General features: G+C 46.1%; 1 protein-coding gene across 1 annotated transcript in view; it reads right to left on the reverse strand.

The window, feature by feature from the left end:
- Positions 1-19,678, reverse strand: part of ces2b (carboxylesterase 2b) — an 80,061-nt gene that overhangs the window by 41,042 nt on the left and 19,341 nt on the right. Inside the window, exons 6-12 of the mRNA XM_060837925.1 lie at positions 15,329-15,433; positions 13,949-14,056; positions 10,710-10,844; positions 9,463-9,537; positions 6,068-6,212; positions 4,262-4,411; positions 420-492 (exon numbers count right to left, since the gene is read on the reverse strand). Of these exons, the coding sequence (XP_060693908.1) occupies positions 420-492; positions 4,262-4,411; positions 6,068-6,212; positions 9,463-9,537; positions 10,710-10,844; positions 13,949-14,056; positions 15,329-15,433 (791 nt within the window). The remainder of the gene's footprint in view (positions 1-419; positions 493-4,261; positions 4,412-6,067; positions 6,213-9,462; positions 9,538-10,709; positions 10,845-13,948; positions 14,057-15,328; positions 15,434-19,678) is intronic.

Consider the following 19,678-nt stretch of genomic DNA (forward strand, 5'->3'; position numbering starts at 1 on the left):
TTCACCCAGAGAGTGGTGGCTATGTGGAATGCTCTGCCCCAGAGGGCAGTGGAGGCCCAGTCTCTGGATTCATTTAAGAAAGAGTTGGATAGAGCTCTGAAGGATAGTGGAATCAAGGGTTATGGAGATAAGGCAGGAACAGGATACTGATTGAGGATGATCAGCCAAGATCATAATGAACGGTGGTGTAGGCTCGAAGGGCAGAATGGCCTACTCCTGCACCTACGGTCAATTAAACCTGTTGGACTATAACCTGGTGTTGTGTGATTTTTAACTTTGTACACCCCAGTCCAACACCGGCATCTTCAAATCACAACTCCTCTATAACGTTAAAGACCTCTAATGGGTCACCCCTTGGTCTTTTGTTTCCCAGAGAGCAGAGCCCAGCCTGTTCTGGGCCACACTGAGATACAACTTACCCTCTCTTTGCAAAGTTAGCCCAGTAGGACATCACTGTTCTGCTCAGAGCCAGCTCCTCTTCAGTGACATTTACTGCAGGAGAGGTCACAACACACACAGGTAATTATTAGGAGATTAAACATGCTGCAGTTATCCAGCTCTGACCCAGAGTCATCAACAAGAAATACCGACTCACTGTTTTTAAATTCTCTTTCACGGGGTGTGGTTGTCACTATTGGGGGCAGTATTTGTCCATCCCCAATTGCCTCTTGAACTGAAAGGATTGCGAGGCTCATTTCTAAAGGCAGTTAAGAGTCAAATATGGTGGGGTTTGAACCCTTGTCTGCAAAGCATTAGCCTGGGTCCCTCCTAGTCCAGTGATATCCTCACAATGGCACCTTCTCAGTGACACTGAAATGTTGGGATATTGGTTGTGGTTACTGCAAATTTAAAATAAACATTAAAAATGCTCAAAATGATGCAGCAGTTCAGGCAGCATTGATGAAGGTAACCTTGACCTCAACCATTAATACAGTTTCTGTCTAAGGTGCTACTTAAAGTCAGGGAACAATGACTTGTTTAAAAAAGGACCAGCAGGTGGACACTCAGCCCTTCGAGCCAGTTCTGTCAGTCAATGAGATTGTGGCTGATTTGAATCGTAAGTCCATCCACCCACCTTGGCTTCTGTGCCCCCCTGCAGCAAAACCCCATCACTCTCAGATTGAAATCCACCCCTCTCCCACCCTCCCCCACTCACTGAGATCCAGCATCTAAAGGTAGATCTACCCTTTGACCATCCTTTATTGACAAAATACAAGCTCCAAAGATATTCCATCCCATTCTGTTTCACTCAGTGATATGTGCCTTGGGTAAGACACTGCTCCATTTGAGATAAATCAATCCCACCGACATTCTGATGAATCAGTCCTATTTCCTTCCTGAAGATGATATGTCCTTTCTAAGGTGCTGTTCCTGACACTGGATAAAGTCACCCCCTGACCTGCTCCAGACAGGGCTTGCTCTCCTTTATATTCTTGCACTTTTGTGTAAAGACTAAACTTCCATTTTGATTACATTATCGCATCTGAATGCAAACAGCCTCCTGTCAGAATCTTACCTTGTTATCTTTTGGAACTAATTAAAGGCAGATTGGCTGAATCCCAATCTGGTGACCTTGGTAAAATTAGATTATATCGAGTATTGTCTAGAGGTTAGAATAATGAGAGATGATCTGACTGGATTGTGTACAATTCTGACAGGACTTAACAGAGTCAAAGGTTATTGGGGCTTGGAGAGAATGTGAGGTCAGTCACAATCTCAATAAATGGCAGGAGCAGGTTTGAGGGGGTGAACGGCTGACTGCTTTTCCAATTCACACGCTCATCAGGGAGATACTGAGAAAACATTACCCTCAACTGGAGAGTCTAAAACCAGTGACAACAGGCTCAGGAGAAGGGGTCGGCTAATTCAGACTAAGTTGAGGAGAAATGTTTTCACTTTTTTAAAAAAAAAGTAACCTATTTTTCCAATCAGCCTGCTCAGAGATGTTAATACCCAACTCTGAAGCAGACGAGTCTTGAACGCAGGCCTCCTGGTCCAGTTGTAGGGACACCACTACTGTACCACAAGAAGGCACCCTTTCATTTCTAAGGTTGTGAATTTTCGGAATTCTATATCCCAGAGAGCTGTAGATACCCATGTCTAGGTGGACAGCATCCACAAATACAGAACATCCAGTTCTCACAGGGCATGTAGTGGGTTGGAGGGTGGTTTGTGTTCAAGCCTGTCCGCTTCACGAGGGCAACTGGGTAATTAAATTAGCAGCTATCTCCACCCAATTCGGATTTGGGTCACCTAGAAATGTGGAATGGGAAGTGTGCATAGTAGACCTGGTCAGAACATGTCTGAATTTTATTTGTATTTGTGCATTTAATCAGATTAGTCCTTTGGAGAGTTAAGCTCCCATCCCATTTGGATATAGTTGCAAGATTGTATTGGGTAAGCTGAGGCAGTGGGGGAGGAATTACAGATAGTGTTTAATAAAGCAAGGACCTTCTTAAAACTGTTAAAGTTAGGCATTAATGTGAGTAAAAAGCAGATCAAGCTCATTAGCACTGACCAGACCTATTCATAGCATCTGTCAAAATGCCCAAAAGGCTTGTGAAAAGCAATTGGCAAAAGGAACAGTCAAGATATCAAGGTATTTAAAAATCCTTCCCTTTAAATCTTTGAAGAAAAATGCCTGGAGCATTAAGAACAAAACTGCTTGCTGTTTTTATTCTGTTTAGATTTTGGACTCAGTGCCATGATCCCAAGGCAGGGTTGCAATTACAGCACAAAAGGATGTCTTTCACCCATTGTGTCTGCATCATCACTGACCCCACTTTCAAAATAGCCATCCATACCATCTCCAGCGACTGAAAAGTTGAGTAACATTTCTGGGAAGTTCTAAACTATTCTGACTTATTCATCATTCCCCTGAAATGTCTTGTCATTGCATTCCACAAACAGCAGAAGAGATGGTCTCCCCACCTAGTTCTGAACAAAGGGGGAGGTTATAGAAACTCATCATGCCATGAGTGACACTCATGGCACAATTCCTCTCATATAAACAATATGATGGTGACCAGGGGAGTTAGCTAAATGACTCATCTAGGGACCTTGTCACAAAACCAGCCTCTGATAGTTCAAGCTTCTAGACTGCCTTGCTTTAGCTTAGAGAGAACTTGCCCACTGTTAGCAACACTGTCTTCATGATTCTCTTCATAGAAGATAAGACTCCAGGCTCAGCTGAAGCAACATTTCACTTCAACCTCTCCACAATCTGATTTCTGGAACAAATCCTACATTCACTTAATTGGACCAACCACATTGCTATGCCCCATAACTATGAGACAGAATATGCAAGATCACACGATGGGAAAGAACCTTCACTGGTCACAGATTTTGCTGGGCTCCATCAAATGATATGAATGAATGTTCCCAAATCTGAGTCTGAAAGTAATCCTAATTGTAACCTCTTTTCTTCCTTCCTCCCTGTATGCTTGTGTGTGTGTGTATGCGCTGTGACATTTGTCCCTGGGCTTCAATGTGTTTCAGTTTTACCATTTTGCAGGTTACGCAAAAATTGGATACCACAAACAAAAGGTTTTGGGGAGAACATAACACTGCTGCTTTCAAAGAGGAAATAGAAATGCAAGGAACTAGAAAACACCTTTGTTATTGGACAGAAGAAAATTAAAAATAACCAATTCATTTGTCCCCCTTGTCTGTAACAGTCAAGAAACAGAGAGCATGGCTCCCTCATACTTGTCAAAGGAACAGTGTGGAGAAGAGAGGTGGAGAAGAGAGGTGGAGTTGTGATCTGGAAGGCACTGACAGAGAATGAGGATCTGAGCACTGAATCACAGTTACACAGTGATCACTGGATTCTCAGTGTCCATAAATATCCTTATTCCACCCAATCAAGACCTAGACAAAGATTATGCAACTTTTCTGTCAATTTTATCAAACAGTACTTTTTGACCAGACAGGAGTGAAACAGAGTTTGCACTTCAGGTCACCATGACCCATCATGAAAACAGCACTGACTGAAGAATGGTTATTGTCCTGAAATGTTAACACTGTCTCCCTCTCTCTGTTGTTTCCTTAATATTTTAGTTTTTATTTAAGATTTCCAGCACACGCAGTATTTTCATTTAGGACTTGCATTTCTTGTTGGAAGGTTTCTCCAGGGAATTACTGAACCCCAGACAATGCTTGTTAAACCCTCTGCCCGGTGTCCGGGAGGTTGGAGACCATACTCAGCTGGTCAAGCAGGACTTCAAAATACACCTGGTAAAACTCCAGGGGATATTCTCACCTAATAATTTAACATCGCTGTTCCAAAATGGAGCACCAAACACAAATCCAATATCATCGCCATGGTCGGACTTGACAAAGTCAGGCCGGCTGTTTCCGTATACACTAGGTCTGTGCTGAAACTCGTACAGGAAGACTGTGTTCCCAGCATCTGCAAAGAACAAACAGAGAGATCAGTCTCTTAAATCAGACTGAGAGGCTCGAGAAACTGAGACTGTTGTCCTGAGAGCAAAGATAAGTAACAGAGGAGTCCCTCTCTCTTTCAGGAGCAGGAACCTCAGTTGATAACCCCCCCTCTCCCTAACAGTGGTGTCACGGAGCTGGAGTCCCAAGTCTTCATTGTCCAATACAGGTCCCACTGGGGTTAGGATTTAGAAACTGGGATAGGTTCCAGAAAGCTGGAAAGGGGCAGTCCCAACTCAGAATGGGTTTACTCTGGGTTTGGGAGTCAGTGGAAGTGATTCAGTAGTGGACTGGATAAGGTTAATGCCCTGTACTGCCTTATCCTCTTTGATTTGAGGGGGTTGGGGGGTTGTAGTGGTGCTCAAGGAAAGGACAATGGAAGGAAGGCAGAGACAAGGTGTGCCGCTCCAACAACACACAATATGGTCATACCATCCAGGACAAAGCAGCCTGTTTGATCAGGAGCTCATCCACCAGCTTTAACACTCACTCCCTTCACAATGATGCACTGGCGAAGCAGGGAACACCATCTACAAGAGTCACTGCAGTAACTCTCCAAATCTCCAATTACAACACCTTCCGAACCTATGGCCTCTACAGAAGGACAGGGGCAGCAGATACAAAGGAAATATGACCACCAGCAGGTTCCCTTCCAAACCACTCACCACCCTGACCTGGAATTATATCACAGTTCCTACTGTGTTGCTGGGTCTTTATCCTAGAACTCCCTCCCTAACAGCACGGTGGGTCTCAGGGACAGCATGTGGACTGCAATGGTTCAAGACAGCCGCTCAGCACCACCTTCTCAAAAGATAATCAGGAACTGGGCAACAAATGGCTGCCCGGTCAGTGACACCCCCGGCCAGGGACATCCCCCCCCAGTGACACCCCCGGCCAGGGACACCCCCCCCAGGGACACCCCGGCCAGTGACACCCCCGGCCAGTGACATCCCGGCCAGGGACACCCCCAGCCAGGGACACCCCGGTCAGTGACATCCCGGCCAGGGACATCCCGGCCAGTGACACCCCCGGCCAGTGACATCCCGGTCAGTGACATCCCCCCCAGTGACACCCCGGCCAGTGACACCCCGGCCAGTGACACCCCCGGCCAGTGACACCCCGGTCAGTGACATCCCCCCCAGTGACACCCCCGGCCAGTGACACCCCGGCCAGTGACACCCCGGTCAGTGACATCCCCCGGCCAGTGACACCCCCGGCCAGTGACACCCCCGGCCAGGGACATCCCCCCCAGGGACACCCCGGTCAGTGACATCCCCCGGCCAGTGACACCCCCGGCCAGTGACACCCCCGGCCAGCGACACCCCCGGCCAGCGACATCCCCCCCAGGGACACCCCCCCCAGTGACACCCCCGGCCAGGGACACCCCCGGCCAGGGACATCCCCCCCAGGGACACCCCCCCCAGTGACACCCCCGGCCAGTGACACCCCCGGCCAGGGACATCCCCCCCAGGGACACCCCCCCCAGTGACACCCCCCCCAGTGACACCCCCGGCCAGTGACACCCCCATTCCGTTATTGAAGAAAAACCAAGAGGAAGAGTTTGCAAATCAAAAATGCGGAAAGGGACGGGTGAGAAAGAGAAAGCTTTTCCTATATTCCGTACCTCGGTGAAATCTGGCAAATTCGATCGTGGGCATCAACATAAATACATCGCCCATCAGCTCAAGGTACAAATCTCGGATCCTGCTTTTGTCCTGTGTGTCACCCAAATACTCATCAACGGTCATCTTCAGGAAATCTTTATTAATCTTTACATGAAGAAATGAGGAAATGTTAGTCAGTGTACGCTGCTGTGGGGTGAATTCTATTCAAGGAGCTTCACAAACACAAACTGGGGAAGTGTGGCATTCACAGGCAGCAGGGAAAGAACACCCAGGGCCAGAAACCTGTTCCCTCTTGGATAACTCTCCCCGACTCCACTTCAGTGACTGTAATGGGAGGAATGCTCTTTTAATCAATGCAGTTTTTAAAAGGAGAATTTACCTTCATGACAACCCCCTGGTTTCCAGTCTCGCTGCAGAAATAAATACTTACCAGCAATCTTTCAATATATCAATCTTAGTAAGGAACGAGCACTCCCAGCCCTAACGATATAGTCTTCTAACCAAGGAATTAGATATGAATATGTTTTTGTTGATGCATTTACATTCCTGTGATCTGTGTCAACTCTATTTACCGATCAGGTTTAAGAACTGATACCACTGGAGGACCTCAGCTCCTTGGACTAAGTTCAATCAAATCTGCTATAGCAGAGATATTACTACATTGGAGAGGGTTCAGAAAAGATTTACCAGGAGATTCGAGAGTTTGGGTGATAAGGATCAACTGGATAGACTGGGTCTTTTTTACCAGAGCGTAGGAGATTGAGGGGGTGACCTTATTGAGGTTTATAAAATTATGAGGGGCATTGATTAAGTGAACAGCAAATTTTTTTTTCCCTGGGGGCGGGGGGCCGTCAAAACTACAGGCATATTTTTAAATTCAGAGTCTAACTATTTAAAAGGGACCTGAGGGATAACATTTACACACAGATGGAGGTTCATCTGTGGAATAAGCTGCCAGAGGAAGTGGTGGACGCAGGTACAGTTACATCATTTAAAATAAACATTTGGACAGATACGTGGATAGAAAAGGTTTAGAGGGACATGGGCCAAATGCGGGAAGGTGGGACTAGTTTAGCTTGGGAAACTTAGCTGGCATGGACTAGATTAGATTCCCCACAGGGAAACAGGCCCTTTGGCCCAACAAGTCCACACCGACCCTCCCAGACCCATTCCCCTACCCTATATTTACCCCTGACTAATACATCTAACACTATGGGCAATTTAGCATGGCAAATTCACCTGACCTGCACATCTTTTGGATTGTGGGAGGAAACTGGAACACCGAGAGGAAACCCACACAGACACGGGGAGAATGTGCAAACTCCACACAGTCAGTCGCCTGAGGTGAGAATCGAACCCCTGTCTCTGGCGCTGTGAGGCAGCAGTGCTAACCACTCTTACTGAGATATTTGTATCATCGATAGTCACAGGTGAGCTGCCGGAAGACTGGAGGTTGGCTAATGTGGTGCCACTGTTTAAGAAAGGTGGTAAATACAAGCCAGGGAATTATAGACCAGTGAGCCTGACGTCGGTGGTCGGCATGTTGTTGGAGGGAATCCTGAGGGACAGATGTACATGTATTTGGAAAGGCAAGGACTGATTAGGGACGGTCAGCAAGGCTTTGTGCGTGGAAAAGTATGTCTCACAAACTTGATTGAGTTTTTTGAAGAAGTAACAAAGAGGATTAATGAGGGCAGAGTGATGCACGTGATCTATATGGACTTCAGTAAGGCGTTCAACAAAATTTCCCATGGGAGACTGGTTAGCAAGGTTAGATCACATGGAATACAGGGAGAAGTAGCCATTTGGATATAGAACATAGAAGACAGGGTGGTGGTGGAGGGTTGTTTTTCAGACTGGAGGCCTGTGACCAGTGGAGTGCCACAAGGATAGGTGCTGGGTCCACTACTTTTCATAATTTATATAAATAATTTGGATGTGACTTTAAGAGGTACAGTTAGTAAGTTTGGAGATGACACCAAAATTGGAGGTGTAGTGGGCAGCGAAGAAGACTATCTCAGATTACAACAGGATGTTGATCAGATGGGCCAATGGGCTGAGAGGTGACAGATGGAGTTTAATTCAGATAAATGCGAGGTGCTGCATTTTGGGAAAGCAAAACTTAGCAGGGCTTATACACTTAACGGGAAGGTCCTAGGGAGTGTTGCTGAACAAGAGACCTTGGAGTGCAAGTTCATAGCTCCTTGAAAGTGGAGTCGCAGGTAGATAGGATAGCGAAGAAGGCATTTGGTATGCTTTCCATTATCGATCAGAGTATTGAGTACAGGAGTTGGGAGGTCATGTTGCAGCTATAGAGGACATTGGTTAGGCCACTGTTGGAATATTGCATGCAATTCTGGTCTCCGTCCTATTGGAAAAATGTTGTGAAACTTAAAAGGGTTCAGAAAAGATTTACAAGGATGTTGCCAGATTTGAGGATTTGAGCTGTGGCGAGAAGTTGAATAGGCTGGGGATGCTTTCCCTGGAGTGTTGGAGGCTGAGGGATGACCTTATAGAGGTTTATAAGGTCATGAGGGACATGGATAGGATAAATAGACAAAGTTGTTTCCCTGGTGTGCAGAAGTCCAGAAGTAGAGGGCATAGATTTAGGGTGAGAGGGGAAAGATATAAAAGAGACAAAAGGGGCAACTTTTTCATTCAGAGGGTGGTGCGTGTATGGAATGAGCTGCCAGAAGAATTGGAAGATTGCAACAACTGCAACACTTAAAAGGCATCTAGATGGGTATATGAATAGGAAGGGTTTGGAGGGATGTGGACCGGGTTCTGGCTGAGGGGACTAGATTGGGTTGGGATATCTGGTCGGCATGGACAAGTTGGACCAAAGTTGTACATCTCTATGACTACAGAGAGAAAGAGGGAGAGCGAGAGGAAAAGAGACAGGGGGGGAGGGGGAGAGAGAGAGAGAGAGAGAGAGAGAGAGAGAGACAGAGAGCGAGACAGAGAGCGAGACAGAGAGCAAGAGAGAGAGAGAGAGAGAGAGAGAGAAACAGAATCTGCTCACATATCAGTCTAGAGGCTTCTCTCCATCTACAGTAAACTCCCAAATTGTTCACTTGCCCAGGAGCCAATCAGAGAGTTCTTATTGCGATTGGTCACATCTGCACAAAGCAGTTCAGCTACTCGTTGCCAGCTAAATCACTCTCCCCACATCCCAGTGCTGGGGCGTCTTCTCTCCCCTCCCCCACTGCTTCTCAACCAGCTCCCCGTTTTAAATAGTGCAGCAATTCCTTCCTCATTCCTTGGTTTTAAAACAGACCTTTACCTGTTTCCGCCCACAGTCACAATTCAAAAAGATTGCAGCTGACAACATAGAAATGGCTGGTTTCCAAATCTTGTCTAAAAGCCTAAAGGGCAGGACCTGTTGAGAACTCACCAGACTCATGTTCGTCAGGACAGACTCCATGGTCTCCCGATCCATCCCCTCCTCCCAGCCGGGTGGGCTCAACATCTGAAGGGCACAATAGTTCAAATCAAACGTTACGTGTGCATCATCACTTTGCCTGAATAACAGCTGACTGTCACATTCAACTGGGGGAAGGGGGGTCAATGTGTCAACCTCACCCCATGACGTGTGTCCTTCAGTAGAGCACTAGCCGATCAGTTGAAATCAGAGTCTAATTAAACAGAGACTCTATGAATGACAGAGAATTCAACTCATGATTAAAACGACAGCAATGTCTCCTGAATAAAGCAGGATTATTTCCCCACCAGAATATAAGTAGAGGATACCACATAATACAAGTGAAAAAATTAATCACAAATTTACCAATAACATAATCCTAGGAACATCCCTGGGGAGTGTGCTCTGTCAGGCAGGGTAGACAGGAGGTGTAATTAACAGGGAAATAAAACAACTAAATTCCACCCCACACTTGAGACAATCCATAGATGCAGCCTTTGTTACAATGAACTGCGACATACACTTGGAATGCACTAGGGGATAGGATTACTAGGAACAGCAGATCAGAAAGGGGCTGTTGTCATATTGAGGGGATTGGCGGAGACAGAAACAGTGTTAACGTATTCAAGTTGGCCAACGTCTGGTGAAAGGTCATTTATCTGAACCATTAGCCACGGATCTCTCTCTCCACAGGCAGTTTTTAAAAAAAATTCATTCAAGGGATGTGGGCATTACTGGCGAGGCAGCATTTATTACCCATCCCTAATTGCCCCAGAGGGCAGTTAAGAATCAACTACGTTGCTGTGGGTCTGGAATCACACGTAGGCCAGACCAGAGAAGGGATGGTAGCACCTTTCCCTAAATGACATTTACAAGCCCCGTGGGCTTCCCCTACAATCGACAATGGATTCATGGTCATCGTTAGAATTTTGATTCCAGATTTGTACTGAAATCAAATTCCATCATCGGCCGTGCGGATTCGAACGCTGGTTCCCAGAACATTACCTGGTCTCTGGATTAACAGTCTGGTGATAATACCACCATTGGACACCAAATGGGAAAGGGGCCGGTGGGTGATGCACTGGAGGTAGGACTGAGCTCCAAGTATGGGAAATAAATCAACATTGGAAGTGGAAGGGAGACGATGTCCCTCACGCAGCTCCTGGGCCAGTCCGAGATCGATAGCCATCAACTCAGAGCCAATCTGACACTAATCTCACCTTTGCCAATAGCCAACCACATTCTTGATTGGTGATTCCCAGCAGGTATGGAACCGAGTTGATCTCTTTTGCCTCAATCAGTTGTTCCACCTCTCTGTGCAAGAAGACACCATCCACCACGACAGACAGAATTGCCTCATTAGGAAAGAATACATGATGTTTAACTGGCGATACCACCAATACCGTACATACTGTAACACTCTGCAAATACTCAAAGGATCCGCCAAATAGTCAGAGTCACAGTAAAGAATATTCAAGGCAAGTGGAAGAGACAACTGTCAATGTTCTGACTGATTTAATGTTCTCTAGATCAGGAAAAGTTTATTTTCTTTCTTTATTGGGATGTCACATCAGTGACAGGGTCAGTATTTAGCACCTAATTGCCAATCACTTATCTCGAGTTGCCTTTGAGAAGGTGATGGTGAGCTACCAATTTGAACCAACCCAGTCCATGTGCTGTGGACAGACCCACAATGCTATTGGAGAGGGATCTTGTCTTTCCAGATAGTGGGGGGTTGAGGGTTTGGAATGTTCTGTCAAAGAAGTCTTGGTGAGTCCCTGTATTGTGTCTTGTAGATGATACACACTGCTGTCAGAGGAAGGTGGTGGATGGGTTACCAATCACACGATTCCTGAGATGGCAGGATTTTGTTATGCTGGGACCTTAGATATCGGTTATTTACATAATTGATCTAGATGTGAATCTACAAGGCATGATTAATAAGTTTGTGGATGATACAAAATTAGGAGGTAACGTTGATAACGAGAAAGGTTATCAAAAATTACAGAGGGGTCTTGATCAGATCGGGGTGAGGATTGGCAAATGGAATTCAATATAGACATGCATGAGGTGTTGCAATTTGGGTCAAACCGAGGTAGGACTTATACAGTAATGTTAACGTCCTGAGGAGTGTTGTGCAACAGAGAGACCTAGGAGTACAAGTACATAGTTCTTTGAAAGCAGCCTCACATGTAGACAGGGTGGTAGTGAAGAAGGCATTCAGTGTGCTGGCCTTTATCAGTCGGGGCATTGAGCATACGCTTTGGGATGTTATGTTACAGGTGTATGAGTCGTTGGTGAGGCCGCACTTGGAGTATTGTGTACAGTTCAGGTCACCCTGTTATAGGAAAGACCTGGTTAAACTGGAAAGAATGCAATGAAGATTTACAAGGATGTTGCCAGGACTAGTAGGCCCGAGTTATAGGGAAACATTGGCCAGGTAAGGATTTTATTCCTTAGAATGAGCGGAGATCTGACTGAGATATGTAAAATCATGAGGGGCATAGGTAGGATTAATGCATATAGTCCTTTTCCCAGGGACGTGGAATTGAAATCTAGAGGGCATAGGTTTAAAGTGGGAGGGGAAAGATTTAAGAAGGACCTGAGGGGCAACTTCTTCACACAGAGAGTGGTGCATGTCCGGAATGGGATGCCAGAGAAAGTGGTTGTGGCAGTACAATAGGCGGCATTTAAAAACACTTGGATAGGTACACGGATGGGAAGGGGTTAGAGGGGTATGGACCAAATGCTGGCCCAAATGTTGGAACTAGCTGAGTAGGCACCATGGTCAGCATGGACCAGTTTGAGCTGAAAGGCCTGTTTCCATATTGTATTACTCAATGACTGACATACGAAGAGGAATTGGATCAGTTAGGACTATATTCACTGGAGTTTAGAGGAATCAGGTGTGAACTGATAGAAACCTACAAAATTCTCACAGGCATAGACAGGGTAAACGCAAGAAGGATGTTTCCAATGATGGAGAGTCCGGAACTATAGATCACAGTTAATGATATGGGGCAGACTACGTAGGACAGAGATATGGAGAAATGCAGAAAGTGAGGAGATGTGGAATTCGTAGCCACAGAATGTGGTTGAGACCAAAATACTGAGCTGGGTGCACATGATGAACTGTTTCTGGTGCTTGGCCAATCAGGGTTTGGCATTAACATTTGAAGAAAGAGCAGTGATCTTATTGAGAGTCTTTGACAGGATGCTTACTGAGAGAATACATGCTATTTGTTTAGTCACATGCTCGCTGTACCTGCATGCTGACTTGGTTTCTTTACTTCCACCTCAGCACTTAATAAGGTCCTAGATTTTCCCTGATCTCTCACTTCAATCAGCAAATATTCTCAAGGAGAGAGAGAGTGGGGAGCAGACAGAAGGCAATCTGAGGAGGTCACTGCAAAATGTCTGACACCAACAAACCAAATAATACAGAGACCAGGATCTCCCTCCTGTGGCGTTTAAGATCCATGATTCAGCAACTAGGCCCCTGTTTCCAAACTAAGATGAATATTTAATGTCAGGACAAAGAGCAGCACCGTAATGGAATATGAACTCAACTTTAAAAAGTTCTGTAATGAAGAGTCCAATGTCACTTGTTGGGAGACAGTCTCTCGGGAATCAAATGTGCCGTCTCCAAGGACATAAAGAGTAGGGGAGAAGACAAGAACAGGAGCATGGAGGCAACAGAAAGTTGGTTGTAGGAGGAAGAGGGAGGAAGGTGAAGATTTCCACAGATTAGCAGGTGATGAGAGTATTCCTGATGAGAGTATTCCTGATGAAGGGCTTTTGCCTGAAATGTAAATTTTACTGCTTCTCGGATGCTGCCTGAACTGCGGTGCTCTTCCAGCACGACTAATCCAGAATCTGGTTTCCAGCTTCTGCAGTCATTGTTTTTACCCCAACGAGAGTGAACTGACTGGATCGTTACTTGGCATAAACAATCAGATGACTCCTTATCGTCTACTTTACACTATCGCATAATCCCTGCAAATTTAGGATGTGACAAGTGTTTTACCTTGATTTTAACAATTTAAAAAAATTCATTCACGATGTAGGCAGCACTGGCACGTTCAGCATTTATTAACCATCCCTAATTACCCAGACGGCAGGTACAAATTAACCACATTGCAGTGGGTCTGGAGTCACATGTAGGCCAGACCAGGGAAAGGCAGCACATTTGATTCCTGAGAGACTCTCTCCCAACAAGTGACATCAGACTCTTAATTACAGAAATTGTTTAAAAGTTGAGTTCACATTCCATCACGGTAGGATTGGAACCTGAGTCCCCAGAACCTTACCTTGGTTTTCGGATTAATAGACTAGTGATAATACAACCAAACCATCACAGCTTACCAACTGAGATTGAGAAGCGGATGTGGGGGATATACCAGAGACAGAAGTGAAAGTATCAAAATGTGAAGGAAGTAAGAATGAACTTGCACCATACTTCGGGAGGTTTCACAATATTCAACAATTCCTCTTCAGACAGCTTCTTTAGACAGTCAGCAATTTCCTGGGAGTCGCTAGTGTCACAGCCAGTGGCGTTGGCGATAATCTGAACAGAGTTTCAATTGAAATCAACAGTTACTGAGTTTCATCAAGAGACCACTCTGTGACAATTGTATTCAATTCCTCAGATTCGAGGCCAGTGCTACTGGATTGTTAGCTGTATCCATGAGGGCCTGTCCCCATGCTGTAGGACTCCATGATTGGCCAAGGTCTTTCTCCCCAGGGAATGGGAGTCCAAAACTAGAGAAAATAGATTTAAGGTGAGAGAGGAAAGGAAAAAAAGGGACCTAAGGGGCAATATTTGTATGCAGAGGGTGGTGTACCTATGGAATAAACTGCCTGAGGAAGTGGTAGAGGCTGGGACAATTACAGCAATTAAAAAGCATCTGGATGGGTATATGAATAGGAAGGGTTTGGAGAGATATGGGCCAAATGCTGCAAATGGGACTAAAGCAGTTTAGGATAACTGGTCAGCATGGACGAGATGGACCGAAGGATCTGTTTCTGTGCTGTATATCTCTTGACTCTTTGACTGGGATTCCCAGAGATGGAAATGAGATCTCAGTTGTGCACCTGGTATAACAGGCTCACACTGCTAGAGGATGATTCAGTCACGGTTTGCAGAAGGGAACTGAATAATTATCTATAGATCCAAGATTTACAGTACTACGAGGAAAGGGTGGGTGAGTGGGTCCTTACAGGAAAAGCAGGCATATGTACAGCCAGCTGAATGATGTCCCTCTGTGTTCTAACCCTGGCTTGTCCAATGATGAGCCCACAGCTGGAACCCAGCCTCCAGTTCGTGGGGCCCTGAGTTTAAATCACAGCTCAGTGCGAGGGAAATCTCCTGCAACGACCAGGTCTTCCAATCACAGGAAATCTCACTGCCTCATTTGCTGCAAGGTTAATCCCAGGGGCATCTTATAGCATGAACGTGCAAGGGGATTCTAGGGATCTGGTACAGTGTGAATCCACACAGCACGGATTTCAATGATCCACTCCAGCCTGATGAATACATTCCTGGGACCCTGTATATTGTGAATGCCCAAAGTCTGAAATCCTCAGGATCTGTTACACAGTCAACCTGCAGACAGCTGATGCTGTGCTCAGATCTATCCCTCCCCAGTCGCTGTGTGAGACTGGCCACATGTAACATTGTCAAGGGGCTGCAGACAAATCGCCCACGTTTTCCAAAATAAAATCCTGTCATTGCAATATTGTTTGAATCCTTGGTGGTTTTTTAAAAAAAACATATCAAGTGAAAATGTCTCACTGTGAAATGAAGAAAACACCTCTAATTTTAAAAGGAGTAACTCACCTGAGCTGTGGATTTCGGATCAGGATGAATTCCAAACTTGATTAAAGCAGTCCCACTTTCTGATATCGCTCTGTGAAACAGACCGGAGGACAAAGGGGAAACAAGCTGCAAAACAGGAAAGAGAACAGCCATTAGCTTCGAGCCTTTCTAAAGGCCCCACTTCCCTGCTCACCTGTCCCAGTCTGGTAGAGGAATCCAGTCGGATATTGGAGGTTTCAGCTGGAATACAGACTGTCCTACCTCAGAGTCATACAGATGTACAGCATGGACACAGACCCTTCGGTCCACTAGTCCGTGCCGACCAGATACCCCAATCCAATCTAGTCCCACCTGCCAGCACCCAGCTCATATCCCTCCAAACGCTTCCTATTCATATACCCATCCAAATGCCTTTTAAATGTTGCAATTGCTCTAGACTCCACCACTTCCTCTGGCAGCTCATTCCACACACGTACCACCCTCAATGTGAAAAAGTTGCCCCATAGTTTTCTTTTATATCTTTCTCCTCTCATCCTGTAGCTATGCTGTCTAGTTCTGGACTCCCCGACCCCAGGAAAGAGTCTATTTATCCTATCCATACCCCTCATAATTTTACAAAACTCTATAAGGTCACCCCTCAGTCTCCGATGCTCCAGGGAAAACAGCCCCAGCCTATTCAACCTCTCCTGATAGCTCAAACCCTCCAACCCTGGCAACATCCTTGAAAATCTTTTATGAACCCTTTCAAGTCTTTCCAATAGAAGGAGACCAGAATTGCATGGAATATTCCAAAAGTGGCCTAACCAATGTCCTGTACAGCCGCAACATGACCTCCCAACTCCTGTAGTCAATACTCTGACCAATAAAGGAAAGCATACCAAATGCCTTCTTCACTATCCTATCTACCTGCGACTCCACTTTCAAGGAGCTATGAACCTGCACTCCAAGGTCTCTTTGTTCAGCAACACTCCCTAGGACCTTACCATTAAGTGTATAAGGCCTGCTAAGATTTGCTTTCCCAAAATGCAGCAATATCTAAACTAAAGCTCCATCTACCTCTCCTCAGCCCATTAGCCCATCTGATCAAGATCCCGTTGTAATCTGCGGTAACCTTCTTCGCTGTCCACTACACCTCCAATTTTGGTGTCATCAGCCAACTTACTAACTGTACCTCTTATGCTCACAAAGTCATTTATATAAATGACAAGAAATAGTTGATCTAATACCGATCCTTGTGGCACTTCACTGGTCACAGGCCTCCAGTCTGAAAAACAACCCTCCACCACCACGCTCTGTCTTCTACCTTTGAGCCAGTTCTGTATCCAAATGGCTAGTTCTCCCTGTATTCCATGAAATCGAACCTTGCTAACCAGTCTCCCATGGGGAACCTTGTCGAACACTTTACTGAAGTCCATATAGATCACCTGCGATAGGGTTAGGGTTAACCCTAACCCTAACCCTAACCCTATCGGAGGTGTTTCTTTGTTGGCTACGTAGAACAGCCGATCTTCCATAATTACACCAGCACCACTCCCCATCTCTTCCTCCGCTACATTGATGACCGTATTGGTGCCATCTCGTGCTCTCGCGAGGAGGTTGAGCAATTCATCAACTTCACCAACACATTCCACCCTGACCTTAAATTTACCTGGACCATCTCTGACACCTCTCTCCCCTTCCTGGACCTCTCCATCTCCATTAATGATGACCGACTTGATACCAACATTTTTAACAACCCACCGACTCCCACAGCTACCTGGATTACACCTTTTCCCATCCTACCTCTTGCAAAAATGCCATCCGTATTCCCAATTCCTCCGCCTCTGCCGTATCTGATCCCAGGAGGAACAGTTCCACCACAGAACACACCAGATGGCCTTCTTCTTTAGAGATCACAATTCCACTTCCCACGTGGTTAAAGATGCCCTCCAACGCATCTCATCCACAACCCGCACCTCCGCCCTCAGAACGCACCCCTCCAACCATAACAAGGACAGAATGCCCCTGGTGCTCACCTTCCACCCCACCAACCTTCGCATAAACCAAATCATCCGCCGACATTACCGCCACCTTCAAATAGACCCAACCACCAGGGATATTTTCCCTCCCCACCCCTTTCCGCCTTCCGCAGACTGTTCCCTCTGTGACTACCTGGTCAGGTCCACGTCTCCCTTCAACTCACCCTCCCATCCTGGCATCTTCCCCTGCCACCGTAAGAATTGCAAAACCCTCGCCCACACCTCCTCCCTCACCTCCATCCATGGCTCTAAAGGAGCCTTCCACATCCATCAAAGTTTTACCTGCACATCCACCAATATCATTTATAGTATCCGTTGCTCCCGATGTGGTCTCCTCTACATTGGGTAGACTGGAAACCTCCTAGCAGAGCGCTTTAGGGAACATCTCCGAGACACCCGCACCAATCAACCACACCGCCCTGTGGCCCAACATTTCAGCTCCCCCTCCCACTCTGCGAAGCCATGGAGGTCCTGGGCCTCTTTCACCGCCACTCCCTCACCACCAGACGCCTGGAGGAAGAACGCCTCATCTTCCGCCTGGGAACAATTCAACCCCAGGGCATCAATGTTTCAACAGTTTCCTCATTTCCCCTTCCCCCACCTCACCCCAGTTCCAAACTTCCAGCTCAGCACTGTCCCCATGACTTGTCCTACCTGCCTATCTTCTTTTCCACCTATCCACTCCCCCCTCCCCCCCTCGACCTATCACCTTCATCCCCTCCCCCACTCACCTATTGTTCTCTATGCTACTTTCTCCCAACCCCCACCCTCCTCTCACTTATCTCTCCACGCTTCAGGCTCTCTGCTTGTATTCCTGATGAAGGGCTTTTGCCCGAAACGTCAATTTTACTGCTCCTTGGATGCTGCCTGAACTGCTGTGCTCTTCCAGCACCACTAATCCAGAATCCATATAGATCACATCTACCGCTCTGCCCTCATCAATCCTCTTTGTTACTTCCTCAAAAAACTCAATCAAGTTTGTAACACATGATGTCCCACGCACAGAGCCATGTCGACTATCCCTAATCAGTCCTTGCCTTTCCGAATACATGTACCTGATGTAGGATAGAGACTCAGGTCCCTGAAGAAAAAGAGTTTAATGGAATATTAAATGAATTGGAGTTCAAGAGTGAGCCAGTGCATGTTTCAGCTGTACTGAGTCCTGGCAGATTCCAGCTGGAATATTATGAAGCACATCTTGGGAAAACACTACTCATCTTTAAGGAAGTATTGAAAATATTCACCAGAATCATGGCAGGGGATTACACAGGAGAAAGTGAGGTCTGCAGGTGCTGGAGATCAGAGCAGAAAATTTCTTGCTGGAAAAGCGCAGCAGGTCAGACAGCATCCAAGGAGCAGGGGAATTGACGTTTCGGGTACGAGCCCTCATTCCTGAAGAAGGGCTCATGCCTGAAACGTCGATTCTCCTGCTCCTTGGATGCTGCCTGACCTGCTGCGCTTTTCCAGCAACACATTTTCAACAGGGGATTATACAGAGTGAGGACGGGCTGCAGAAAAATGACTTTAATTTCATAGAATCCCTACAGTGTGGAAGCAAGCAATTCAGCCCATTGAGTCCACACCAACCCTCTGAAGCCCATTCCATCCCTTACCATATAATCCTGCATTAGTTATGGCTAACCCACACAGCTTTGGACTATGAGAGGAAACCCACGCAGACACAGGGAGAATGTGCAAACTCCACACAGACAGTCACGCAAGGGTGGAATTAAATCTGGATCCCTGGCGCTGTGAGCCAGCTGTATTTATTGCAGTTTAGAAGATCAATGGACAATGTAATGGAGGTGTATGAAATAAAAGAAGGACTTGATAGGATAGTGAAGGATGGAAATTGAGAACAGACAGAAACGGAATTAAAATTTGAAATGACAGGAAATACAAACTTTCTTTCTCCACAGATGCTGCCAGAACTGATGAGTTTCTTGGTTTTTATTACAGATTTCCAACATCCGCAGTATTTGATTAGTTTACTAAGTTCAACATCCCATAGTTACTGTTTATTGTCAACAGGTTATAATAACTGGCCTTCCTCAGGCACCTTTACTGCAGAGAGAGAAAGAGTCTGAATGTCCTTTTCCAGGAGTCTGCAGGTTCCTCCCCTCCTGCTGTAAACCTCAAAATTACTCACTGCAGTTCTGTATCGACATTCATTTGTTTCGTGTGAAAATCTAAAATGAGAGCTTGGTTACTGGACTGAGATGTCAGGAGAAACGCCTTCACACCGATTGGAAAGTCATGTTATGAAACTTGAAAGGGTTCAGAAAAGATTTACAAGGATGTTGCCAGGATTGGAGGGTTGGAGCTACAGGGAGAGGCTGAACAGGCTTGGGCT

Source organism: Hemiscyllium ocellatum, chromosome 17 (assembly GCF_020745735.1).
Source record: "Hemiscyllium ocellatum isolate sHemOce1 chromosome 17, sHemOce1.pat.X.cur, whole genome shotgun sequence".
Taxonomy (NCBI): Eukaryota; Metazoa; Chordata; class Chondrichthyes; order Orectolobiformes; family Hemiscylliidae; genus Hemiscyllium; species Hemiscyllium ocellatum.